This window comes from Lonchura striata, chromosome 20 (assembly GCF_050655825.1).
Source record: "Lonchura striata isolate lonStrDom1 chromosome 20, ASM5065582v1, whole genome shotgun sequence".
Lineage (NCBI taxonomy): Eukaryota > Metazoa > Chordata > Aves > Passeriformes > Estrildidae > Lonchura > Lonchura striata.
Genome location: NC_140722.1, coordinates 7,172,689 through 7,200,611, shown reverse-complemented (window position 1 = coordinate 7,200,611; position 27,923 = coordinate 7,172,689). Strand labels below are relative to the sequence as shown.

At 46.3% G+C, this 27,923-nt stretch overlaps 1 protein-coding gene and 1 long non-coding RNA gene across 3 annotated transcripts; both read left to right on the top strand.

Annotated features, from left to right (window-relative positions):
- Positions 1 to 226: 226 nt before the first annotated feature.
- Positions 227 to 27,327, top strand: SLC13A3 (solute carrier family 13 member 3). Of its 2 annotated transcripts, none has more exons than XM_077787016.2 (13): positions 227 to 389; positions 11,110 to 11,375; positions 11,706 to 11,869; positions 16,342 to 16,408; positions 17,137 to 17,322; positions 18,206 to 18,331; positions 21,291 to 21,386; positions 23,075 to 23,179; positions 24,178 to 24,275; positions 25,473 to 25,585; positions 25,882 to 26,043; positions 26,387 to 26,524; positions 27,133 to 27,327. In XM_077787016.2, the coding sequence occupies exons 2-13, from the start codon at positions 11,140 to 11,142 to the stop codon at positions 27,316 to 27,318; spliced, it is 1,677 nt and encodes a 558-aa protein (XP_077643142.1). In that variant the 5' UTR covers positions 227 to 389; positions 11,110 to 11,139; the 3' UTR covers positions 27,319 to 27,327. The 2 variants fall into 2 exon arrangements, with proteins under 2 accessions (XP_077643142.1, XP_021396592.1); XM_021540917.4 differs by lacking the exon at positions 227 to 389 and adding an exon at positions 2,008 to 2,170.
- Positions 2,181 to 9,514, top strand: LOC110476168 (uncharacterized). Its single transcript, XR_002466376.4, has 2 exons — positions 2,181 to 7,797; positions 9,374 to 9,514. It is a non-coding gene; the product is annotated as an uncharacterized LOC110476168 (long non-coding RNA).
- Positions 27,328 to 27,923: the final 596 nt, after the last annotated feature.

Below are 27,923 nucleotides of genomic sequence, written 5' to 3'. Positions count from 1 at the left end.
AAGATGGAGTTTACAAAAAACCAAACTAATTAAACGTTAATTCCCAGCCGAAGGCCGGGAGAACCAGCATGTAGCCCCTGCTGGGAAGCTCTGAAGGCTGAGCCAGCATCTGCCCTGCTGAGCTGACAGGGGCCGGCTGGGGTTGGGGATGGGACTGTCCCAGCGTGAGCCACGACTTGCAGGGGATCGTGCTGCCCGTCCCCTCACCCTGCACACTGCCAGAAATGTGTATCCTTGTAAGAGAAAGAACAAACTGTGCCCGTTGTTATTGTTTTGAAGCTTTTTTTAACTTTCAAGGTTGATTTTGAGAGAAGTTTTGTAGAGCTCCTTTGGTCTGGCATGTGGAACTGAAGCACGGGCTCCCAGTCTCTGGCTGATGGGTATTTTGGGTAAGCTGAACCTGTTTTAAGCAGTTGCATAGTTTTACTGGCGTGAATTTTGCTTTCAGTCATCCCTCTGTCCATCCTCTCCATCATGCACCACTACCCGAGTGATGAAGCAGCTTCTGCTCCCACAGCCCGCTGTAGCATCGAGGCAGCACAGCAACCTCCTAATCATTTCCTTTGGCCATGGTGATTTTGTATTCAGGTTGCTGAGCAGTTAAAGGACAGCAAGATAAAAATCCTCAGGGATTTCTCTCGGCCAGCTCTGTGCTCTCTCCTGGGCCCCGAGAGAAGGTGCTGCTGCCAGCGGGGCTGGGCAGCCGCGGGGCCGGGCGCCAGGCGGATGCCGGATCCTCGCGTTGCCAGCGGCCCCCGGCAGTGCCCGGCAAAAGCTTTTGTGTCCGTTCTGCTGTTTGAAAAGAGCCGCAGTGGTGATGTCGCCACCCTTTAGCCTCGGCCCGGGATGGCTGTGGGCATTAACCGATTTGTTACTATTTGTGCAAAATTACATAGATGCTGTTAAGAAGAGGGAGGGGAACGGAGGAGGTGGATCCAGACCAGGAGCAGCATCCTCCAGATGGGGACACAGTCCTGTCTCTATTGCTGGTTGTTCCTCCACATTCTAATTTCTTGTTCCCTGTGTGCTAGTGATTAATGGTTTGTATAAGGGGGATGAGGCTTTCTCACATCTGCTTTTTAATCCAATGCATTTGACTCCAACTTCTTTGATGATCTAGGAAATGGTATCAAAGGGAAGTAACTCTCCAGATATCTGATTAATTGTGAAATGGAGAGGTTTCTCTGCTGAATGTGAGTTTTATACATCTGTCAATACATGGCACTCAGAGGATGCTCGTGAAGTACTAAGGGTGTTACTTTGCTTTCCCATTTTTCTCCCCACACTCAGCTTTGTTTGGCCTTCAATTGCAAGAACCCAGGCGGTGCAAAAAGCAGCTACCTTGGCTTTGATCTCTTGCTCATCTTGATAGTGGAGCAGCTCGGTTTCCTGGGCTGTTAGCCTCTCACTGTGCTCAGACGAGACCGGCAGCCTCCGCAGCACTTGCTGAGATTCACTGCGGTCAGGAGAGGGGATCCTGTCCTGCCCCACATACTCCCCCATCTTCTTTCTGATGGCCCCGATACAGGGCAGAGCTGGCAAGAAAATCCACCCTCGGTGTTCAAATTGGGCAGCTTCTGTGTTTTCTTTGTGACTCATGAAGCATCCCTAAGGTCCAGCCCGATAGAACACCCAGGGTAGAGTCAAGGCTCGTCGCTTGCTTGCTGGGGCTCACACTTCTGTGAGCCAAGACTTTTCCTCTTGCTTTTCTGCTATTTCCCATGGCTCTATCCCGCTCTGCACCGCTGACCTTTTGTTTGGTTGTGTCTGCTTATTTTTAACAAGGGGGAAAAAAAAGGAAAAGAAGAAAGGGTGGGAAATGGTGAGATGGGAGAAAGGAGGGGGATATAGGGGCCGTCTAAAGGGCGGGTTTGGGGGTGAGAGGCGGTATAGCGGGGCGCAGTGCCGTGGGGCGGTGCGGGGCCCCTCCCGGTGGGCGCGGCGGGGCGGCGAAGGGCGGGGGGTTCCCGGGGGGGTTCCGGGGGGTCCCGCCTACCGGGAGGGCCGTTCCCGGGGGATAAAGCGGGAGCGCGGCGGTGGATGCGGCGATGGGCGCGGGATGGCGGCGCTGGGGGCGCTGGTGAAGAAGGCGTGGAGCGTGCGGAGGTTCGTGGTGCTGCTGTGCGCGCCGCTGGCGCTGGTGCCCGTCCTGCTCAGCCTCCCCGCCAAGGTACCGCCGAGGGACCCCGGGGGGGCACCCCCGCTGCGGGACGAGGGCCGAGGGCACGGAGCGGGGCACGGAGCGGGGCACGGAGCGGGGACGCTGCGCCGGGAGCTCCGGGTGCGTGGAGCGGAGTTCCACCCTGGAGCTGCGGGACGCGGGCCGGCCGCGCAGCCGGGGCGCTCCGCGCCGCCGCTCGCCTCAGCAGCAGCCGCCCTCGGCTCTCGAGAGGGTCACCCCGCTGCCTGCCAGCGTTTGACCACGCAGCAGAGCTGCACAGCTCGCCACACTTTTGCAACAACATAAAGTGCGGATGGAGCGGGCGTCCTGCGGCCATGTCGGGTTTATAGGGGGAAGAAGGGATAGATAACGGGAATTATCTTTAGTGTTTCTTATATAGACATTGGGAGGTGGGAGGATCGTATCAGCTCAAGCTCAGTGGCAATGATCAGTGCTTCTTGCTGATACCCAAGTGCCGTATAGTTTTTATTAGTAGCGCCCAAATGGCATCTGGGGACGCTGAGGCAAGACCAGCACCACCCAGGGCAGGGCTTTGCAGAGCTGGGGTAGAAGGTAAGTGCCGGTGCTGAGGGTCTGCCTGGCACGGCTGGCCCGTGCCCTTAGCGATGGGAGTGGTGGGACAGGGACCTGCGGAGCTGCGCTGCTGTTTGTGCTGCAGGGCTGGGGGTGCCGGGGGTCCCCGAGTGCCGCCGCACCGCGGTGCGGCTCTCAGCGGGACCTGCGGTGCCCATTCTGAAAAGGCTTTGCGAGTAAGATAAGTGGTGCTTTGTAAATGTGGAAACCCGTCTCCTCTTAAGGTTTGTGCTTTAGCATGTGATGAGCTGCACATAAAGCAATCCGCGGCAAGACTTTGGGGGCTGGAGGATTTTTTTGCACAGCTCTTGTGCACCAGGAACCTCTGAGCCTTGGGTGGAAGTCCACGGGGCGGTTAAGACACTGTGGAATTTTGCACCGTTGACTTCAGTGTGAGCAGGATTACACCCTCAGGTTCTGACTCAGATCCATTTGATAATGACTTTTTTTTTACATCAGAAAATAAGTAATGATCAGTATGTAGTAAGTATAGAATAGTTTAGGTGCTGTAAGGACACAAAGTTGGTACTTAGTTCTGCCTGTTCAGTGTTTGTCAGGTGAAACCTTCTCCTTTGAGATATAAAACACACCTCTTAAATTAAAAAATAATATAGATTGACCATTGCTTTATTTAGGGACACCATATATTAAAAGAGACATTTATTTGGATTTAATGTCACTTGTGGGTTTTTTTTTTTTGTTTTGTTTTATATTATTGGCTGAGTTATGACTAGGACTCTGTTGAATGTCTGCCTCAAGGAGCAGAAAATACATTGAACAACAGGTACTAAATTCCCTTGTGGATTCATAACTGAATAGTTACATTTCTACATTAATTTTCAATAGCTGAACAAATGACTTCAAGTGTCTTTAATAGTATCTTGTTTGACTTTGGCACTTGCTAAAATTGTGAGATAGGATTAGAGAGGGAGGAGATGCACTGTATGCCAAGTGCAAGTTCATGTCTGGTCTGCGCAGGGTTAATTGTGAGACCAAATCACAGATGAGCCCAGTGCTGTAGGAAGGGCCTTGATCTAGGTGCTCTGTGTGCTGGTAGAAATGTGTAGTGTCACACAGGCTGTACAAGGATTTGGATGTTCAGGAAAGGGGTTTCTGTATGTGTACAGAACTAAAAAATCTCTATGTGGTGTAACGGTGCTGCTCAGTTCCGCTCAGCTCCTCCAGTGAGCTCGTAGTCCACTCCAGGGTGTAGTCCATGGACGACCTCATGAACAGGGTGGTCTGATCAATGCTGCTTTATTGAAGAAAAAATGGTATTGGGAAAATGGAAATGTTTGCAGCTGAGCGGGCGGCGAAGCAGGGATACAGCTGTGGTAATGGAAGGAGACCCTGGCAGAGCTGGCTGCTCTGCTGCTCTCCTTGGGGTCTGTTCTTCATCCTCCATGGGCTTTAAAGCATCTCAGGTGGTAACAGTGGCACTGGCTGGTACCTGTCAAAACCTGGATGCTCACATGAGTGAGCATTTCAAGCAAGTCCAAACTGCTTGAAGCTTCCCCAAGTTCTCCCAAGGTTTGGCACAGGGGGGAACCTGTAGCTGCTAACTCCTGTACACAGTTGTATCTGTTCATGCTCAAGGGTCAATGATTCATCCAGGGTTTCAACACTAAACTCTCTCACTTGTTCAACAAGAAAAGAAACTTGCTGTTGCATCAACAGGGGATTAAGTTCTGACGTCTGGAGCTTGCCTGACCCCCTGTCTGCAGCCCAAGGTGCGAGGGGCTGTGGGAGAAGAAGGAGCAGGTTATGCTTTTAACCACACTGTGAAAACAGCAGGGGGGAGGAACAGGCGAGGGGTCAGCAGGCAGGGGATCAGGGGTGGCAGAGTGTGGAAGTTGTCCTGGCATGTGATGGCTGCATCGAGGTCAGTGGTCTGCCCTGCCACGGGACTCCAGCCCAGCCTCGGCTCTCCTGGGTCGTGAGAGCTGCTGCAGGTGCTCAGCAAGAACTCAACTGACTGGGCTGCTGCTGGAGTTCCTGGGAGCCTGTCCCAGGCAGGGCATCCAGGGACAGCAGGCTGGGGCAGGAGGAACTCCTGCGTGATGTGCAGTCACTGTAACAGCCGTGATGCTGCCAGGTGCTTGCACATCTGAAACATGAGGGTGTTGGACAAGCTGGAGAACCCTGTGCTCCTGCTGGGATGGTCAGAATGCTGCCTGGCATGGTGCAACAGAAACTGGTAGGAGAGAAGAAGCATTGAGGACCAGCCTCTGCTGGTCTCAGGATGAGCCTTCCCTTGTGAGAATGTATCTTACAGGCACCTCTGCAGTGATTTCCTGCTCTGTCAAAGTTAAAAATCTGTTCTCACACTCAGAATTTTTAATCTCCTGAGGGATTTCCACCATAAGAAGCCACCTCAGCTTTGATTTCAAGGGCAGCATTTCACTTGGATCTGGAGACCAAGAACTCATGACTTAAAGCTGAAGAGAACACAACAGACTGTGGTTCCTTGGATTAGTGTGTCCTTTCCGAGTGATATCCTGTGCTGTGGGTGCAGTGTGTTTTCCAGGGAAATCTACAATTAAGTAACATCCCCCTGGAAACACAAAAAAGAAAAATCATCCATCAGGTCTGCTCTTGCTTACTGGTGATGGACTCCAGCATCCACATCTTCAAGCTGTGATTAGAGCTCTTACCAGCTGTCACTCTGCAGTGGTTTTTCTCTGGATTCCCTGTGTGAGTGCCTTCACAGAGGGATGGTGACAGGGCTGGCACTGCTGCTATGTTAACTGCCCTTGTTTTTTATTGATGGCCTCTGTAGATGGTGGTTGTGTAGAGGGAGACTGGTGTAAATGGTTTTGTCTACAGCCTCCTTTCTGCTTAATAGATAAATGAAATTTCTGCTTTGTGGGTGTGTTTGCTGAGACCTCAGGCTGTGCTCCCCAGGCTGTGTCCAGAACAGTGGTTTGTGTCCATCACATCAGGCAGCAGAAGGAAATGCCCTGTGTGGAGCCACTTCCCAGGAGCCAGCTTTCTGCACAAGGGTCTCTGTGTCACCTCTCGCTCTGGCTGCTGCTGAAATGGCTGAATATTTGTCCTGTGAGTGGAAGTGCCTGCAATCCCCCTGCTCAGAGGGCTGTGAATGATTGCAAAGAGCTGGGGCAGGGCAGGTGGGGCTGGAGGAACTGTTCTGCTGGAAGGGCCATGGGGGCACTTTTAATGAGCTGTGCAAAGAGCTTGTTCCAACAGCTTCTAATGGACTCAATGTCTACAGCCTCTTGGCCTGGTAACAGCTGAGGCAGCCAAGTCTGCTAAAAGGAGCTCTGAGCAGGCAAATAGGGCCCAGTGCCTTCAGAAAACAGACTTGACTTCCTCGGTGGCCATAGAGCAATTTAAAATTAACTTGGATGTGATGGGTCCTCCTGGTTAGAACAAGGAGACTTTAAGATCTTCCAGAGGAAAAATTGCACTGCTTGCACTGGAAAGCAAAGAGCATGAAGGGCTCTTTGTGGGCATAGGGGTGATGCAAATGTAGACAAAGGGGATGGGAGTGGGTTGTCCTGCATGCTGGAGGGGAGCTGGATCCTGGCTGGAGAGCACAGCAGGAGCATGGACAGGCAGGGAGAGCCTAGAGAGCAGCCTGGCAGGAGAAGTAAGTGATTGTAACCTGGTTTTAAATTTCACACACAAAGTCCATCTCTGCAGTGTTTGTCAGTGGTGATTTGGGAAGGTCAGGGAAGCAATGGTCAGTAAAAGATGAGAGAAAGAACTTCAGTGGGGAAAGAGTGGGATAGCTGAAAGTGCAGTGACTACATTTTACCACATCCTCTGTGAGCTTCAGTGCAGAGAGGGCCAGCCTGCCAAAGAGCAAGCTGGCACTGGGAGGATGTGAAAGCAGCAATTCTTGGGTTTTGGGAGAGGGAAGTCTTTATTGACAAGAGTTAATATAATTGGAAACTATGACTGCATATAAAACATGTCTGCCTGATTCCTGTCTGTGTCTCCAATGATTGACTCTATTATTGTAAAGGTCTTTTCCAAACCACTTGTTTCTCTGGTCCTATGAAAAGAGATGAGGAAGAAATTCCTGGGCAGGGAGTTGAGGGTGATGAACACAAATGTTGTAATCTGTTGCCAGATGGACACTGAAGAAAAAGCCACATTCAGTGAAGCATTTTTGTTCTATACTGAGCCAAGTTCTGATAGCGCAATCCTACAGAAAGAAATTGACTGATAATAAATATCTTTACTGTGATAATAACTAAACAGAAATTTAACATTTCATACATCTAACCCTGTTTACTTTAAAATCTACACATACTGACAACTTCTATACAATAATTTTGCAAGAGCTGCCTGAAGAATTTGTTCTGTACCAATTAAGTGGGTGTATTTCTACAAGCCTCAGTACAGATGGAGGTCACCAGGGATGCTGACCACAGCATCAGGTCAGCCAGGCTGATCTGTAACCTCCCTTGCGAAGTATTAAAAAAAATAAAGGTGGGAGATCATAATATGTAATTAGCTCAACACAGCTACATGACTGGCTACCCACAGCCAAGGTGGTTAATGTGGTATTTGTGTGTATGGGATGAGTGAAAGTTGACGAGCAGTGAAGAATCTACCAGGCTGCTCTTTGTTGAGTTGGTGACTTTTTGCCAACACACTCAATTTGCCAACTTCATCTGAGCTTTAGCTGTCTCATTTTAAAACAGATTATTTTTGCCAACTACAAAATACCTCAAGAAGTTTAACTATAAGTGTTTAATAAGCTTTATGTCATTTTAGCAGAGGAAAATAGATGCCCTGAAGCTCTTGCAGCTTTGTAGCCCTGTGTTAATGGCCCCTTTCTAGCCACTCTGCAAATAGCCAGTGGGAGCAAAACGACTCCACTGGCAGGGAGGCTGCTAAACAGGGCTTGGGTTGAGTCCAGATTACATAATGCTTGAGGAGCTGGGTTAGTAGAAATCAGATTCACAGATCCATTCTGCTGGAGAACAGGCAGTGGGGCTGGTAGCACAGTTACAGCTGTGACATGGGAGCACTCAGCACCTTCCTGCTCCAGGTAGTTCTGTACATCACAGGTAGGATGTTTCTTTGTGATAGCAGAGGGACAGAAGGGCTCCAATTCAGCCAAAATCTTTCTTGGTATTGGTATCTAGGTCCTGTCTGCCACTCTTTTACCAGGTTATAGGGTGGTGGGGGAGCCTGTGTGGGCTGATGGGGCTGTGATGACCATGCAGCATTCAGGGGTTGATGGAGAAAACCCAAATTTTGGCAATGCCAAAGTAGAGCTGCTTTGAGCGCTGAGTCTGCTGGGTGGGGAAGCTGTGGGTGCTGGGTCTGATGGGGAACAAGGTCCAGCTGAGGGTCCTGGTGTCCCTTTCAGGCTGGCAGTGGGCACTGGTGGCTGTGCCTGTGTCTCAGTGCTGTGCCTGGGGAGCCAGCTCTCCTTACCTGACCCACATTCCCTGCCAGAGCCTCCTTTCCCTGGGGCACCTCATCTGCCCTTCCCAGACACCGCCAGGTCTCCTGCCCACGGGAGACAACCTCGTGGCTTGGCTTCCTCTGCCACAGCTCAGCAGGTGCCCCAGGGTGGAAAATCCCCAGTGCTTTGAGTGTAGCAAAGACAGGATCTCTGTCTGGAGGGGCAGAGGTCGATCCCAAGGCTCTTGAGCAACAGGAAGAAGAGATGCTGCAGTCCAGAGCCACAAGTGCTTTCCTGGAAATCATTAAATAGCTATAAAATTAACCTGATCACAAGATCCATTTTAAAGTTCATATGTGCCACCATGAACTTTGGTAGAATTCTGTTGAAAATATAAATACACAGCTGCAGGGAGATACAAGAAGTAGAAGGAGCCTTGACAAGGATGCAGCCAAGGGATGGAAGGATAAAAATCATGTGGAGGTGATGGTGCCACACAGAGCAGCGAGCTCAGCTCACCCTGTCCAGGGGCACCCTTGGCCAAATCCCTAAAGGACCATTCTCCTGACATTTGTTAGCATTTATTGTTTGTGTACTAACCAAACATACCAAACACTGGGGACATCAATTTATTAACATTTGCAAAATATCTTGAAATCAAAAAGCTTTCCATTTCATATAGAGTTTGGTTCCATTTTATTGATGATTTTTTTTTCATTCTGGGGAATGCTAGGTTGAAATTGAAGTTATTGTGGATTGGTCTTGTTCCTTTTTTGTTCAATGGTGGTCCTATCTCAAAAACCTTTTCAATATAGCTGCAATTTGTCCTCTTTTAAGGTGGAATAAATTGGATAAACATCACTACTGCTTTCAAGTGATTTCCTGTTGATCCATGTAGGTTTCAAAAATTCAGGGAAGCCTTTCCCATATCAGTTCTTTCTGCCTTGTTTCATTTTTACCCCTTGGCTTTTGATCTTGCAGTGAAGAGGAGTTATTAAATTGATGCTGTGTCTCATTGCAGTGTTTTCTACAACATTTTCCATACACTGGAGAATAAATATCCATTATTTATAATTAGTTTTCTAAATTGTACATCATCTATTTTGTAAAGTCAATAAAAGCCTTCACTGATATGCTCTTGTATCATTGTTAAATGTTTTCAGTTGCTCTACTCCTGTAAGAGCTAAAGTGTCTTTAATTTGAAGTTGACATTGCTGCAACTTTCCTTGCAGGAAACTGAAGAATATTTTGCCAGTGGGAGAAAAAATTATCCATATGGCTTTGGAAATCAAATGGAAAAGAACTTAATGAGAACAAAGCTATTTGTTTGGTGTATAAAAAGAACCACAGTAAAGAGGAATTATCAGTTGGCACAGGAATTAAATTACTAATCTAGTGGCAAACACTTCAAAACATGATTCTTTATTTTTGTAAAGTTTCACACTGCCAGGTTTGCTGCTCTGGTCCTGCTGGTTTGGGGGAAATGAAGCACGGGGAGCCCAGGAGAGCTGCCAGGTGCCAGGGCTGAGCTGAGCCTGAGGGTTTTGCTTCATACACTCTCATATGTCATTTTACTGGCACCTAAAATTAGGTCTGAAAGTGATCTTTAAATCCAGGTCTTGGGCACTTCATGCGAGGCATTGACCCCGCTACAATTAATGTATGAAAAATAAGTCACACTCACTTCTGCTGTGCTCATGTTTCCACGAACACTGAAGTGCTGGGGCCTTGCTAGCAGGACCCCTTGTGAATAAAAGAAAATCAGAAATTCTATCATTTTGTCCACCTTTCAAATCCTGACTTGCAGATGTACTAAACATAAATCCATGTTGGTTTTGACCTCTTTCAGCCCAGGCCTGCAGCAAATTGTTCGTAGGTGAACAGGCAGGTGGTGGCTGTGATGTACCTGCTTTGATGCCTGGTTGAACCCTCAAATGATGGGCTGAGACCACATTATCCCAAAATGGATCTCCCCAGCCCTCGCTGTTCCCAGCCCTGGCAGGGAGCAGAGCCATCATCTCCCCCTCAGAAGCCCAGACTCAATCCAGGGGAGGAAGGTCCCAGCAGAGGGACACAGTGCCTTTGAGTAGCAATTCAACCTGCTCAACAAGCTGGAAAAGTGATAAAATAAATAGTTCTGTGGCTTCCAAGTGATTCTCAGCAGTTATTTATAGTGCTGTGGGCACCCTGCCTGTGCTTGCTGACAATGTCCCTGTTCAGCTCTGCCGTGCCCGGGCCCAGCTCTGTGCTGGGCTCCCCCATCCCGGGCTCGGGGCTGCTCTCCTGACTTCCTTCCACTGCTCATTGTCCTGGCCCTGGCTGTTGTGACAAATGGCTTTGGTCTGGTTTGTGCCTCCTGGGTGGAGGGATGGCACTGGGTTTCTGCCAGCCTTGGCCAAGGCCAGGGTGATGCCGGGCGATGCGGAAGTGCTGTGACACCGGGTCCTTGATTTACTGATTTCCGTAGGGGCTGGGATCAGTTGCCATGGAATGGGTTCTCATAAATCTCTTGGGAGACTCTGATCCAAGAAAAGAAACCTTTCTGAGTGCTGCCTATTGCAAAAGTGGGGAGCGTGCATCTCCCGAGGCTGTTTTTGCATAGCTGTGCAGAGCGTGGTCTGTGGAAATTGGAGGGAAAGCACAAACATCAAATGGGCCAGACACCTGAGCATGTTAGCAGCAGTTGTTGTGGGACAGCTCCTGGTCTCCAAAGATTCCTTGGTTGATGCCTGCAAGCACGTGAGAAGATCATCAAATCAAGGAGGATTTTGGTTTTGCTGTGGTCTCATATCAGTCCTGAACCCCTTACACAATGTAGGGGGGAAGATGTTGTACTTGATGGAAATTATTTGGGAGAAGTACTGTATCCTTAAGGGAGTAACTGGAGCATTTTCCTTCTTTAAGTGTCTCCAAGTGACAAGATGTCTCTATAATGCCACATCTCACTTTTCCTCTCCTCTTTTTGCAGGAAGGAAGATGTCTCTATGTGATCCTGCTGATGGCCCTGTACTGGTGCACCGAGGCCCTGCCCTTGGCTGTGACAGCTCTGCTGCCCATCGTCCTCTTTCCCTTCCTGGGGATCCTCCCATCTAACAAAGTTTGCCCACAATACTTTTTAGACACCAATTTCCTGTTCCTCAGTGGTTTAATCATGGCCTCGGCCATTGAGGAGTGGAATTTACACCGCAGGATTGCTCTCCGGGTGCTGATGTTGGTGGGAGTCCAGCCAGCCAGGTGACTATGGGAGCAGGGGGTTCTCCTTGGGGATGTGAGCTGCAGGGCTTGGGAAGAGGCTCTGCTGAGCTGCTGCTTTAGTGGGGGCTGTCCACTCCTCCTTTTCTCCAGCTTATTGTGTTTGTTCAGCTGTTTGCCCCTGGGCCAGTGCAGCACAGGGAGAATCGTTTGGTTCAGCCCCATACTTGTGCTCCATCCAGTTCCAGGAGAGTCATAGAAATCCTTTTTGGTATTGGTTTTGTTATCTCTGCACATGAGCTTTTCCTCCTAATGTGTCAGAGACCTTGCCAAACGGAAGAAATTCAGCTTTTCCTTTTTTCTCTCTTTCAGACTAATCTTAGGGATGATGTTGACAACGTCTTTCCTGTCCATGTGGTTAAGTAATACTGCCTCCACTGCTATGATGCTTCCAATTGCAAATGCAATTTTAAAAAGCCTCTTTGGGGACAAAGACACATCTAAGGATATGAACAGGGAAAATGAAGAAAACCAAGGTAATTGAGACAGGGCAGTAGTATAAGCCAGCTGAGGTCTGCCCTGCTGCTCTGAAATCTGCCCCATTTTTTTGACTTCACTGGCACAAATACCATGTTCATTAGCTTTCAGCTTGGTCTCAGGGCTGGTCCCACTTTATTGCACACTTTATTCCCATGGTGGAAGAATATTGGCAGAAAATTCCCTTTTATCCTACCCTTTTCTCATGTCATACAGGAGGCAATGCTTGTGAGTGGCCTGGAAAACCAAAAAGAGGTGATGCCCAGCCAGCCTACTCCATAAACCTGCTGCTGTTGAAGTCCAGCTCTGTGGCATGGTGGTGGGGGGATTTGTAGGGATGCTGTGGGGATAGCTGGAGCCAGGGAGGGCTGTAGATAGGGCAGGTGATGAGTTGGGTCCCTCCCTGTGGCACACAGAGCTGTCGTGCACTGGGGGCACATGTTCTTGTTTTCCTGTTTGTTCCATGGAACTGGAGCCTGAGCTGGAGGAGAAAGCAAGGACTCAAGGGAAGGCTAGCAGGTTAAATATCTGTCTATAAAGTGCTTTGTGATTTTTTCCATCTTGATGCTGCTGTTTGGTGTTGCTCCTGAGCAAGCTGAGGATAGGTCAGGGGTATGTGGCCAGGTAAGGGCTTCCTTCAGCCCTCTCTTCATAAGCCATTAACCAAAACTTTGGGCAGTGATGAGAAACAGCAATCCAGAAATGACATCCTGACATTCCCTTTGCAGCTATTGCTGATATCTGGAGCAATAGTCACAGCTGCTTCTTCTGCTGCTGCTTCTTCTTGCACTAATTAGTAATTCATCTGCCTCTGTGATTTAAAAGCAATAGCTTCTTAGTTCCTGATGAGTCCTGAGGAAGATAAAGGAGTCCCCAGAAGAAGGCTCACACATGTGCACATCTAATAAAGATATAGTTAATCATTCATCATTGATGTTTAGCAATTGTGAGATATTTGCACTCCAGGTTGCTTTATCATGTTTGCTTTATGAAGTTTTGACTATTCACATCTGTTAAAATCAACTCCACTGATTTCCTTGCTGTAATTTCCTGTTCTGTGTTTTGTCAGTCTGCTTTTAACCTTTTTGTCCCCAGCCTCTGAAACTGACTGTGCAGTTGTGGCTGTAAATACAGTAGAGCTTGGGAGCACATAAAAAGAAGATTTCCCACCTTGTCCTAGACACTGTTAAGCACAGAATTAACATCCTTGACTCCCACTTGCAGTGGTAAGAGAAACCAGAAAAGGCAAGGGAGGGGCACACAGGTAGAAGAATGAATAAAGTGATGCTTTGCAAATATCATGTGATGGTGTGGTTGTGTTTGGGGTTTTTTGTGTGGTCTTTTGGGTATTTTTGAGATAAAGGCTTTTGAAAGTTCTTTATGATAAAATTGAAGGAGGAATCACCTATAAAATGTACATGTTGTACATCAAAATCTGCATTTTTATGTAGACTTTTTATTTGAACTTCAGTGTCCCAAGGTAGACTCATCCTTTTCTATAATCTTTCTGAATGGATGAGCAAAGCAGAGTTCCATGAAGGAAGCCCTAAACCTGAATTCAGTCAAAAGTGATGAATCTGATGTTACACTTAGGAGTGGAGATGTACAGATGAGAAAAAGGTATATTCATTTCATAGTTTATTAAATGTTTATAATCTATCTGAATTGTGACCTGTACTCCAAAAAAGACAGATTCATTTTTGAAGGGAGATGTATGTGGAAGAAAATTTGTACAATGGCATGTGATAAGATCAGTTTGCCAATTGACTTTGTTTCATAAAACTGTGGTAGAGTCCATGACGCTAAAAAATATTTGGGTGCTTAAAAATAACAATTTAAAATATAATAAGGAATATGTGACATTTCAAAGCATTTGACTCACAGCAAAATATCTCACAAGTGTATGAAACCAGTTTTGGGTAGGCCTTTGCTTACACACACGGTGCATGAAATTAAATTATCTCTGATCAGCTGATGACACTTTTTTCCTGATGAGAGAATCTCAAGATTTTGATCACTTATGTCCATGCTCAACTATGTTATAGATCAGCTAATATTTACGTTCTTCTGTCATTGACAGCTAAAACTGAGTGTAATAATTTGTTCATTTTCACACACTTGGCTTCTGATGCAGGAGAGCAGGTAGTGAGGTTGGGTGGCTGAAGTCCCAGCTGGTTCTGGTGGATTGAAGCAGGGTTATATATTTAACACCAAAAGACATTTTTCAGCTTCTAGAACTTTTGGAGGTGAGCCCTGCAATTCTGTCTGACATCTCCAGCAATAGGTGTGTGACAAGCTGGAAGCTGCTGTGCCCATGAGCCTGACCTCTCTCCTGCTTCTGCCCACTAACCCCTCATTGGCAATATTTCGTTTCTCTGAGCACCTTAAATATCTCCAGGCAAAAATCACAAGAAAATATTTCCATTCTTTTTTTCCTTCATAGAGACTATTCTGCAAATTCAAGATAAACTGCATTCAGTGCTTGAGGTGTAACTGAGTCACAGACCTGGAAATTATGTCTCTAAAGGGGTAGGTGGGAAATGTGCATTTTTGGACAGTGCTGCCTGGTTTGACTGCCTAATCCCAGGCAGTGCTGGCAGGGTGTGGCCACAGCACTGCTGCCTGCATCCCTCAGTGGGTGGAAATAGTCCTTTTCAGGTCTTCTCAACATTTTAGAAACAGTAAAAATGTCATTAAAGCAAAAATTATCTAGAAAAAGCATTTCTGCCTCTAAGGTATACGAGGTATTTTGGTGAAATGGCCACAGAATCCTCATATTGCTCTGTGAGAGGTGTGCACAGCTGGGTCCAACTCTTGTTACCTTTGGTCTTTTCTGGCTTATGGACCTGTAATAATTTTTAATTCCTTTTTTACAAGTTTCATAGGAAAAGTTCTACAGTATGCCTGGCTTTCTTTTGCATGGTTACTTTTGCAATCCTTCCTTGAAAGATTACTCATAGAGGGTCCTGCCCAGATTGGCTGGTAATCTGAGTTTAGCTGGGGAAAAAATTTTAAAATGTTGAAGTAGAATGAAAGGTTTTTGCAGAGCCAGGACTGGGCTTCAGTGGGACAGAAGTGTAAGAGCCTTTGGGCTAAACCCATTGAGGGACAGCAGTCAACCATGGGTTAATGTTCATCCTTCTAATTACATCCCTTCATCGTGGCAAGGTTGGGATGAAAGCTCAGCGTGTGTGTATCCAAGCCAATTAACTCCAATTCAGTAAATTAGCCATGTGTAAAACATGACACTGCAAAAATCCTTGGTTCACTGAGCTGGAATGAGCACAGTGTCTTTGGTGCACACGTGAGTGAGTCCAGAGACTTTGACCCCTGGCTTCTCTCCATGCTTTTGATCTCTAGGTCATATTGGGTGGAATGGGATTGGGTTTTGGGCTAAGAAGGGGTGCAAGGAAATTTGGGGATTGCTTAGGTGGCAGTACCAGGAATTGGGCTCTATATGTAGCTGCCTGCAGAGCGTAGGGAAGTGCAGGCACACAAACCTCTGGACCCAAAACCATGCAGAGAGGACAAGGAAAGGCAGCAGAGCCAGCAGGGGTGGGGAAGGGCCACCTGGGCTGAAGGTGGATAAAACTCACAAGTGCTCCAGTCCTGTGAGGAACATGGAAAATGAAGTTTGGTAGCACATTTCCCAATTTCAGGAGGTCAAGCCATGACCACAAATGCCACGAGCCTTAATGTCAGGTCTGGTAACAGAGAGTGATTGTATTGCATTTCTGTTTTTTGATTTCTGGGTTCTCCCATGGGTTGGTGTGGTCAAGTGGTGTGCAGCTCCCAGTTTACTGGGACTGGCTGCTCAGCCTGCAGGGTCTGGCATTTGTGGAGAGGATGACGGGCTTGGAGTGGTCCTTGCTGTCAGGGTGGCTTCTGGAGAACCTGGTACAAAACCTAATCCCCAAATGTGTCTCACTTGTCTTTAAAGAAGGAATTACAGCCTTATGGTGACCGCACTAGATGTCTGCAGGGTGTAAAATTCTCACCCCATGGGAATGAAGCTCAGTGACAGGAGGTGCTCCTGCTGTGCCTTGGGGAAAATGCCTTACAGATACAACAAAGCCCAACAGTGCTCCTTCCTAAGAATGATTGAGGTTAATCCTCCCCCAAGAAAACCCACCCCCAACCTATGACTTGGTAAGGGACACCCTGGAAATCTGGGCTGTTTTAGAAGATCCAAAGGCCAACTTGTGTCAGAAGCTGTAAAGGGACCAAGTGCCTGGGTGTTGGAGGAGAAGCTGGGTGCTGTGGTGGGGCTGGAGCAGTGGCAGGAGGAGGTGGGCTCCTTCATCCCTGCCAGGTGTGAGCTCCTGACCCCATCCCCTTGGTGTGAGCTCACCCTTCATTCGCACAGCCCCTCCTCTAAGATGGTAGTTGTTTCCTCTGTCCCTCTGTTTGGTTCAAGGAGAATTTTCTAGATGATTTGAACTGTTTTAAAGTCATCATCTTTCTTTTTCAGCATCTTTACAGCAGAATAAACTTTACACTGTACCAACTGAGATGCAGTTTCTGGCAAGTACTGAGGAGTAAGTTAACTATAAAGTTTGTATTAGAGAGTTAAGAGAGAATTATCCCCTGAGCTAGACCAAGTGTAGGAATTTGAAATTTAATCATTGCAATGTTTTGATTATACCGAACATCCCGGTCACTAGCAGCCTGATGATAAAAACCCTCCTCTGTGTGTCCAGCATCCCTCTGCATGTCCAAATCATTACAGAAGTTTTTTTCAGCCATTCTGAAATCATAGTCAGAGGTGTCTCTTGCTGGAGATTTGTGCCTTGGTTTTCTCAGGAACATCAAATGTGTGAAGCTGATGATGTAAAACCCCCCAGGATTTGCACACTGGCCATGGTCCTGCTTTGCTAACAAGGATGGGGAGGAAGTATCTTTTCAGGAATACAGAAACAGATGTTTCTTCCCTCAAATCTATAAAATTTTAGTTCTTTTTCCTTTTGGCAGTCCTGTGGACTTTATGCTCAGTGTTACAAGCTGCTGAGAGTCTGGACAAGGCACAGGCACCCTCAGCTCCTATGGATGGGTCTGAGGGTGCTCTGTCCTCTGCAAGGCTGACAGTCCCATGTGGCATTTCACCAAGCAGACCCCTCTGCAGCACCGAGCTGCTAAGGTGTCCTTGAACACACAGGGAGCTTGGATTTCTAAAAACTGGGAATTTTCTTTCTGTCAAGGCTCTGAAGTAGTTGCACTGTATTTAAACCAGGGCTTTCACCGGATTCTCTTTTGGATTATTTTAAAGCAAAGATCTGGCAGAGGAGAAGGAGCTTTCCAGTGATGCTCTCTCAGACTTAAAGAAGGAGGAGGAATACAAAACAAACATATGGAAAGGTTTCCTCATCTCAATCCCATATGCAGCCAGCATTGGAGGGACAGCAACGCTAACAGGAACTGCACCAAACCTCATCCTTCTGGGACAGCTGAAGAGGTATGGGAGGCTGTCCTGGGGATCCTTGTAAATCCTGCAAGACAGAGATATGTTCTTCATCCCTGCAGAAAATTCCTTTCTGTGCTGAGTGCTGGTTTGGAAAATTCATGCCCTTCCAGAATGTTTTGGGAAATGAAAGCAGGGAGTGCACCAGCCTTAGATTTAGTTAGCAGGTTTCCAGCATAGCCAGGCAGGCAGCCAAACTGGAGCACGTGTGCTTCACCTCACTGATGCTTTTAATCCCATTGAATTTAATGGGACTTGACTCCACGCCTACAATTAACCTGGTAACTGTTTTGATCAAGCAGACTGTGCAGTGCTTTGTGAGCAGTTGTAGCTACTGCTGTATGGGAGAAAGAAAAATAATGAACCCACTACTTCTTAGTCATAAAATATTCCTCCTATGTGCACAGGAGCAGAGATTTGTGCCAGCCCAGGTGCCCACAGGTATTTCTTACTTTTGCTCACCTCTACAAGGAGTACATACAGCCTGTCCTGGGCACTGCAGCATCCCTGCCAGGTTCATGTCCAGACTCTCCAGCAGTTTCTGCAGCAGGATTTGATCCTGGGCATTCAGGAGAATCTTTGCATTGATGGCATTGTCCAGCTGGAGGGAGATTTCCAGATTTTTCCTTTCATGGCTTTCACAGCTGGGCTGGGTGAGATGGGGGTGGCAGGGGGTGCCCTGGGAGTTGTCCCCACGTGATGCTCCTCACATTTCCTTATGTCCAGATAACTCCTGAGGCATGCACCGGGACAGTTTTTAAATGCACAGGGGCAGGTTTGTGGGATATTTCCCTGCTGATTTCAGATGCTTGTTTACCCATGGGTGGAAGGGTTGCTTTCTCATCTTGCATTAACTTGATTTTTCCCGTTTGCTTAGTTATTTTCCAGAATGTGATGTGGTGAACTTTGGTTCTTGGTTTATGTTTGCATTTCCTTTAATGCTGATTTTTCTTCTCATGGGATGGCTATGGATCTCTATCCTGTATGGAGGAATTAACCTGAGGTATGTTGATATTCACTATACATATATGTAGTCTGGTTATATTAGCATTATAAAATGCATATTCGTTATGCTTCTCATCCTAATTTTTCTGATATCACTCAGGATCATCTTATGGAAAGTGGGGAAAATTAGAACTAACTCTAGCAGGCCCATCCCATAACAAGTAATCTATTTTTAAAAAGCTGATATAGAATAGGAAGGTTTTAAAGATATCTCATTATTACATATAGTTTATCCAATTGAAATACGTCTCCACAGTATGCATTATATTCATTCAGTTACATATATAATTTTTAAAGGTTGTTTTACTGCCTGACCTTGGCCTATAGAGGGTAAATGGTGGATTTTTAATGACAGAAGCAAAAGCAGGATCTAGGTTTGAAGACCGTGATAAAATCTTAGTTCCCCATGAACGAGACAGGATTCCTTCTTGGGGCAAAAAACCTGGATTTGGAACAGATTACTTCAGAACAGGGCTTAATTTTACAACAAGGTGTTAATCTGTAACTGAGAATAACATGTTTTTCCGGTAAATTTTTGCTGGACACATGTAACCCCTCAGTGTGCACAGCCTAAAGCGATTGCAGCCCTGCTCTGCTGCTCATGTGGAGAACTTTTTCCCCCTCCATGCTCTCACAAGGGATGGTAACAAAATCAGAGTCTTGCTTCCTCCAGGGACCATACAGAATTCGTGATATTTAGAAAAGTCTTTAATTGTTTTGACTTTAAAATGCAAATGTGGAGAGAGGGGGAAAAGGAGAACAGGTGTCCAAATATTTACATTGTCTCAGACATAGGGAAAAAAAGATCAGTGGGAAAGTTTTAATCCAGAAAATGCCAAAGGCTTGTCCTTGCCTTGCTGGTGGGGTTTCTCAGGGGGCTCTGCGTGCTGCTGTGTGGTGCTTGGCTGTGGGAACTCAGAATGTCTCTCAGACATTTTTAGAGGTTCCAGGCCTTGGTCAGAGGCATTCTAGACCCTGGCAGGCAGCTGGAAACAGCTGAGATTTTGAGTTTGAGCCATGGAATAAATTACCAACTTTGAAGGTGGAACAAGCAGTCACAAAGGGTTAGATAGTATAGTAAAAGTAATTACAAAGTAGAGGGGAAATTTTTTTGGTATTATACAGGGGGGTTTTTACTTTGCACATGGGGGTCAGAAGTTCTAAGATGGAGAAAAGTGGGCTGTTCCTGTTCTTCCTCCTTCTTCTTCCTTACCTCCATGTTCTTGGTGATGTTGGCACTCACAGATTGGTTTAGAGTAGAAAAGCACTTGGTAATATAGGTAGTAGGTATTGGGGAATAATTGTAAACATGTTATACGTAATATATCTTATAAAAGATAGCAGCAGCCCTGGGCGGGGAGAGAGAAGAAGACAGCAGATAGAGAGGATATCAGGAGTGTGTGCGTCTCTGCCTGGGCTGCTGATCAAACAGCCACAGCCCGAGAACATAATCTGTTAGATAACTAGCAATAAACTGCCTTGAGACCGAACAACAAGAGACTGCAGAGTTTTTCTTTGGGAGCACGGGTTGGTGGAGAGACTTTACCACCACACGAGACCCCAAACCAAACCCGGGGTTCTCACACTTGGCCGGCTCCCATGCTGCTCTCACCATGTGCCGGGGCTTGTGCGGGGCTGAGCCTGGATCCCGTGTCCTGGCACAGGCTGGGCACGGCACATCCCAGCCCTGAGGTGAGGGAGAGCCCAAAGCAGAGCTGCTGGGGTGCCCAGGGACGTGGTGCTCCGTGTTTGCTCCGTGTTTGCTCCGTGTTTGCTCCGTGTTTGCTCTGGCTCGTCCCCAGCGCGAGGCTGACTCTGTTGGGATGCCTGGGCCGGCGTGGATGCCGCAATTCCCCCGTGGTGAGACACTGCAAAGCTCAAGTGCAGCCCAGGCTCCACGGGAGCCCTGCTTGGGCTGCAGCTGCCTGGGGATGGTGGCTGGATTTCTCTGTGGGCAGCTCCTGGGTGCCTGCAGCACGGCACGGGCAGGTGGGCTTCTCCTGAATCCAAAAGGCATTAAAAGAATGAGGCATGGGCTGGCTGAGGTGTTAATAACACCTCCCAAAACCCAAGAAATTAAAGAGCCAGGAACTTGAAATGCAGGAGCTTCTGAATGATCAACCATTCATCTCTACAGAACATCCAGCCACCCTTTGAAACAATAAATGAATTAAGGAAGGGCAGGGACCATGGGGATGGGCAGATGCATCTGATACAGAAATTTGGGGTTGTGGTTTTAATCAAGGTCACAGGCAGTGTTAGCAACCAGGTTCAGTGTCATGGAATGTGATGGGAGATGAAGTGCAAGATATGAATATATCATTTGTATGCACATGCTACAAAGGAGCAAACTGTGAGCAGTCAGTGCAGCCAGGCTAAGAGGCTTAGCCAGGAGCACATTAACATTCCTGGCCACTTAGAAATTCCTCACATTTTTTGTTGATCCTCAGCAGCATCCTGGGATCACCCAGGAAATTACAAGTGACTTGAAAAATGAAGGGACAGATTAATTTTCTGTATCACCCTATTCCTAGTCATTCTGCCCAAGTAGGTAACTTGCTTGGAAGGAAGACAAGGAAATCCTGCAATGTTGGGACTGCAATTTGGCAATCACAGCCCATGCTGGAGGAAACAGTTCAGAATATAAATGAGACGAAACTTCCTCACCTCTGCAGGGTCTCTTTTGTATGAATGCAGAGACAAAGTATATATATATATATATAAAAGCTTTATTATCTTTTTCTCAGCAGAGATTTTCATTGTTAGTCTTCATAATCTGAAGGTAACACAAAATGAGCTGCCAGACATGTGCAGCTCTTTGAACCTTGAAGAGCAGGTGCTGGAGAAGGACACTGAGTCCTGCATGTGCTACATAGGAAATACATTATTTCTTATGTGTCACTTAGGTCAAAGGCATGTAAAAATGCATGTAAAAATATAATTGTGTTTCTTGGCAGGGGCTGGAAAACAAAAAAGTCAAATATAAGAGTGGATGCAGAAGCCCGAGCCAAGGAGGTGATAAAGGAGGACTATCAAAAACTGGGCCCAACAAAGTGAGTTGTAAAGCTGGGATAGAAATGAGACAGCAATTACGTGGGTTTGGAAATATCCTGTTATAAGAGTGGAGGACTGTGGGGAATGGAGCCTTTAAAAGAAAATTATACCTATATTTCTACTTATCTGTTTGTAACCTGCTGAACTTGGCTTTCTGCATGCTCCAGCCCCCTCACCTTTGATTGTGTGAATAATTGCAAATAGCAGCTTGCACTCAAATCTTCTGAAGAAACAACATTCCTGTTACAGAGGGAATTAATGCTGGGTTGATTAAATACTATTTATGATTTTTCTACTCCAGGAACAAACCCAGTTCTGTGTGTGTTAAGTGCTAACCAACACAGGCTGGATTTCAAGGGTTTGTGCAAACCTGTCCTGCAAAGCAGGAGGCATTTGCTGGGAAGGCTGATGAATCACATTATGGATATGAATCATATGGGTTATGGATATACTTAAAGAAATCTTAAAGCCCGGAGAAAGTATACAGGAAGAAGTCAGATCCATGCCATGGATCAAATTATTTTTTCTGAATAATTCCCTCAACTATGCTAGTCTAGTGAGGAAAGTAAAAGCTGGTACAAACTGTGGATGGAGATCATGTTTTGGAGTAAGGCACCAGCAGAAAGAAACATGAGTTTTAGACTTCTGAGAAATGCCAAAAAAAAAAGGGAAGCAGGAAAAACTGAGTATCTCCAGAAATCCAACCCTCCATATGTTCAACCATCCACTGATATTCTGGGCAGCCAACTCTACTGTTGAAACTGTAGGGTTTATCCTTAAATGGTCTGTGTTTCCCCATCTGTAAAATAATATTTTCATACTCAGGGCAATGCTGTGAATATCCAGTGGTGTTTGTGTCCTGCTATCGACATTGTAATTATTTCTGTTGTGTGGAACATGGAGTGGTTCTTCAAAGACAGCTCTCTGTGCCTGCGCTGTAAATGAAAGAAATTGGTTTATTTGTTCCATTCAGTACATTATCGAGCAGCCTGCAAAATGTCTCTGAAAGAATCAAAGTCCCACTTTGAGATCTAGGAGTGGGAAAGTCCATTAAGCTGAGCTCTACCAATTTGATTAGCAACCCCATAACTAAAAATCAGCTCAAGCAGCTTCTTCCCAAGGGCTTATGTGCCCTTGCTTGTGCTCAGAGAGATTTTAAATAGAATTTTGAGACATCATCTTAAACCTTGGTTAAACCTTAACTCCACTAGATACTTAGTGAATGCTATTGCCTTTTACCCTGCTGTTTGTCATGTGTCTAAGGGACAGTGCTTAGAATTTGACCTTGGAGGAATTTGTTCCTCTGTCTCATGTATGATTTGAATCTCAATCATCCTTTTGTATTGCTTGAGCTGCAGTGCCACCATCCTGGAGGGACGTGGTCAGAGGAATGACCATGAGGAGCTGCTTGGCCCTTCCCCTCTGCCACACCAGAGGGTCAGCCTTGCATCCCACTGTTGTGGCATTCCTGATCTCCACCTTGCCTCTACTCAGTGTCTTCCAGTGAGAGAGTATTGCTGGCAAACACCAGGATTTGCAAATAGATTTACAATCTGTCCCAATGTTTCACTGTAGCTGTTTTTAGAAAATCAGCCTCACTTCTCAGCCAAGATGCTGCAGCAGCAGTTGGTACTTGTCCTAGCTTGGATCCACCTTAGCATTTTAACCTCATTGCTTTTCATTCCAGGTTTGCAGAACAGGCAATTTTCTTCTTCTTCTGCATGTTTGCAATCATGCTGTTCTCCAGGGATCCCAAATTCATTCCAGGCTGGGCAAGCTTGTTTGCACCAGGGTAAGACTTTATTTTCCTTCTACTCTGCCATTTTGCAGTAACATTTCCAAGTCATTGACATTCCTGAGTTTCTGATCGTGTTGCTTAACACTATTACTCAGATTTCCTGGAATAAATTAACTGAGCATCAAGTAGCAGAGACAGATTTGCATTTTCTCTCTCCTAAAGGAGATGCATGAAGCTAGTGGGAAGTTGTGATGTGTCTGTTTGAGGCCATCTGTAGCATTTAATATTGGGAATGCTGTTTATAGGTATATTTACAGTGAAATATTGAGTTCTTTAGGCAATCCACTGATTTCACCAGTGGTCTGAAGACTGAAGAGAGATGGCAGGAGCTGATTCTGAGTGCTATCTTGTCTGTTTGCCAAGTTCGTGTCCCTTGTGACAATCATACCTTGTGAAGATGAATAGATACAGCAGTAAGGGAATGCTACAGCTCTGAGAAGGTGCTGTTATTTCTTAAAAGAAGGGAGCTTCATAGTTTGATGGGTTTTTTCAAATAAAATCCTAGTTTGATAAATGTTTCCTTAATATAAAAAAGTGGTTATGGACCCTTTCCTCATCAGTTAATAACTCCTTAAACTTAACATGTGCTTAAATTAAGTTTTTTATTGGATGGAGCATGCCTTTCACCTGAGAGTTTGAGCATTTTGCAAAGAGTTCATATGAATAAGATGGTTTGGCCTCTGTCTCTCTTCCTCCCTGCAACAGGCTCAGGAAACTTGTCCTTATAGCTCTGCAATCAGAAAACCAAAACATCAGCGTGGAGGGGATTAGATCTTGGTTTTTACTTTTGTAGGGCAGCTTTTCTGCGGATTCACAGCCCATGGTAGAAATGTAGCTCGACAGGGAATTATAAAAGAAAAGAACTGTGAACAACAAACATTATTCAAACCTGATGGAAACTTGTAATCTTCTTTGGTAAATCCCCGTTCTCATAAACTTTGTAATTCTACAGGCTTGTGCTTCTTACAAGTGTTTCTGCTGCTTTTGGACAGGTTTATCTCGGATGCGGTGACAGGAATCACCATTGTGATTATACTGTTCTTCTTCCCTTCACAAAAACCTTCCTTCAGGTGGTGGTTTGACTTGAAAGGTGAGTAGGAGACCCCTCCAAGCAGGGACTCTGTGCTGGCAGGGCAGGTTTGGGGCAAGAGGCAATGCTATCCCCCTGTGGAGCTGCAGCAGCACTGTCTGTGTGGAGCAGGGTGGCTTGAAGGTGCCATTTGATCCTAGAGAGGCTTTTTTTTTCTTTTTAATCTGAAGTACCAGCTACTGCCCTGCTGCTGGTGGCAGGAATGACTCAGTTGCTCATGAAGCTGTCAGGGTTGATGCCATGGTGGGATGAAGTGACCTGAAATGGGTGTTCATTTACCACAGCAAACCTGGTGGTGGAACAGAGGTTTGGTGTCTGACTTCCCAACAGCTCCTGTCCTTTGAGGGGAACATGGACCTCTGAGAGGGCAGAGCTGGGCTAGTTGTCCATTCTCAGGTATAGGTGCTCTTCCTCAGCTTCTAGAATAATTTAGAATTTGAACTCCTAAAACTCAAACTCTCCAGCAGGTTTTGAAGTCTTGGGTCAATCCTCTCGAGGAGCAATGAAATACAAATTTTAATTCACAAACTTCTTGGAATAAGAGATTATCTGAATGGGGAGAAGTACCTAAGGCCTTTGGATGGATGATGGAGAATCGCCTGGGATCTGTGGGAACAAAATAGCAGCTGCTCTGAGTTATGCACATTTGTTGTGTTGTCCATACACAGGAAGATGTTTTATCAGGCCTCCTGTGGATAAAATATGTGCCCTTTTTCAACTGAAAATTTCAGTTCCGTTAGTGCATCCTTCCATAGAACAGAGCTCACTTTATCACGTATTAAGAAATAGCTTTTAGGGGAAATGAGCTTTCTGCTGTAAAACTCACTGGCTGTTGAATAACAAATGGAAAATGAATAACATCTTTTATTCAAGTGGCAGAAAATTTCATCCTTCTATGGACCTCCGTTTATGTCTGTTACAGAGAGAAGATTAACTTAATATTAAATATTAAATCGAGAAAGCCTCAAAGAAAACTTTACTGCTAGAATGTTTTTGGATTTTTATTTTTACATCTGATACTAAGCTCAATGCTGCTTTAGCTGGCTAACTCAAGACACTCCATGTGTGTATTTGATCAGCAGCCCATGGTCAGTGAACTTGAGCCCTGCTGTCAGACTCACGGTGTTGTTCAGTCAGGCGATGGCTGATGCTCCTCTTTGGGTGGGTGTTTGACACAGGCCTTTCCTCTTTGCCCAGCACCAAACACAGAGACCCAGCCCTTGCTGACTTGGAGGAAGGCCCAGGAGACGGTGCCCTGGAACATCATCCTGCTGCTTGGAGGAGGCTTTGCCATGGCCAAGGGCTGTGAGGTGAGCCCACAGCAGATGCCATGTGGCATCATCCTGCCCAGCAGGGTTGGATCTTATCAGGGAGTCACTTGGTCTTCTCATTTGGCTTTGGAAAGCTTGTATCAATGGAGTTATCACGTTCAAAGGATGTATTTGTTAACTCCAAGTGACAACAATACACAGCAGACAGCTAAGGGGGCTACAACTTCTTGCAAGCTGCTTGCTGTGAGGCACCCTGAGGATGAGTTCTAGGAGAGGACCAGTTCCCCTGCAGGGATGCAGGAGGATGACTCCTGTTTTTACTCTCCTTTCTGCAGGAGTCTGGCTTGTCTGTGTGGATAGGAGGCCGTCTGCATCCCTTGGAGGGTGTGCCACCTCCTGTGGCTGTCATCCTCATCACGGTTGTCATTGCCTTGTTCACGGAATTTGCCAGCAACACTGCCACTATTATCATCTTTCTGCCTGTCTTGGCAGAGCTGGTAAGGCCATCCCATGGCAAGAGCAGGTCCTCCTCTGCCCCCTCCTTTCCCTGCCCCTCGGGTGGGCAGGTTTGTGTTGGGTCTGTGCTGGGACAGGCACTGGGGGATTTTCCTACTCCTGGGTTTCAGGCTCTTCAAAAACCTTGGAAGAAGCAAGTCCAGTAGCATAATGTGGGCACAGAAGGATAATAATCCTTCAGACTTTGTTGTGAGAGATGTGATCAGTTATTACAGAGTGTGGGATAGGGCTGTGCACAGCACACTGGCTATTTGCATCCTTTGGTTCATCTGTTGGCAGCTCAAATCCCCAAGGCTGAATTTCTGTTCCTTTCTGGTTTTCCAGGCCATTCGTCTGAAAGTGAATCCCCTCTATTTAATGATACCAGGAACTATAGGATGCTCCTATGCATTCATGTTGCCAGTCTCAACACCTCCTAACTCAATTGCTTTTTCCTCTGGACATTTGATGGTCAAGGATATGGTAAGTTCCTTTAGATACATAAAATGATGAAGACAATCAGCCTGAGTGTTTAAAGAAGGGTTTTTTTTCTGCATTGTTAGTACTCAATATGTAGTAAAAAGAGAAGACAGAAGTCTGATACTGTTCTCAACAGTATTTGAAGGCACAGTATTTGAAGGCACAGTATTTGAAGGAAGGAACTTGCATGAAGTTGAAATTTGGAGCCACCATGGTTCCAAATGGTGACAAAAGTGGTCTTGAATGTGGTCAGCATTCCCCAGCCCCTTGTCCTGTTTCTCTAGTGTCAACAGCTCAACTTTCATAGGTTTCTGGATGCAGGAAATTTTCCCCAGCTCAGTGAAACAAAGCTTATGAGTAAACTTAGGCTTAGTCCCAGTTCCTGGTCACATTCCTGAGGCAAAACAGATGTTAATGTTTTTGATGGATCAAAGCTTGGTAAGCAGCTGCAGAATGGCCTTTGTGGCTTTAAGCCTGCTTAAAATGTTGCTAATATTAACAGCAATTAAGCCTTCCATTTTTTATTATGTTTGCATTCAAATAGCTTCATGCTTCACATGCTGTAGATGTCCAGCCTAAACTCAACAGCTGTCTTTGTATTTCTTTTGTAGGCAAGAACTGGGTTGCTCATGAATCTTATGGGAGTTCTGCTTCTTAGCTTGGCTATGAACACATGGGCCAAGAGCATCTTCCAGCTGGGGACCTTCCCTGCATGGGCCAACATCCATGCAGAAAATGCCACCTCACTTGTGACAGCTGTAGAAAATGTCACTTTAAGTGCACTAAATAAAATATGAACAAAGCCACCCCCGGGGAAGGACTCACTCACTTAGGACTGGGGCACTGGAATCATCAGAGTTTGCACAGGAGGAAAAACCACGTGGCCACTCACACTGTGTGGGACCTTCTGGTTTAATTTTATTTTTAGAAATTCTGGTCAGTGCCCCAACATCCATTTGTTATTGTCTCTGGAGATCTTTCCCCACCTTTTGCAGGTACAAATCTGACTCTTCCAGAGTCCTTCTGTCACAGGTGGTTGTTAAATGGACAACCTGTAAGCATGGAGCATCTTTGGGTAGATGCCTGTCCCCCCATGAGAGCTGACGAGCTTTGCTGCTCAAGCTTCTGATACCCTACCTCGTTTTGGAAAGCAGCCCTGGCAACAGGGTGGAGGCAACTGGATTATTTATGTGCAACCCAATGTGAGTGAGTGAATCAGAATCTGGCCAGGGAGAAGGCGGCGTGGCTGGGTGCTTCTGGCAGGGTGTGAGGCTGGGGTCTCGTTGCTATCTCATGAGTAATTCTCTCATGGAGGATGAAGACCATTTCTTCACGTTTGTGTGTGAAGGGATGACTCAGGAGATGTGTTGGTAGGACTCAGTGCATTGCTCCATGCTTTGGA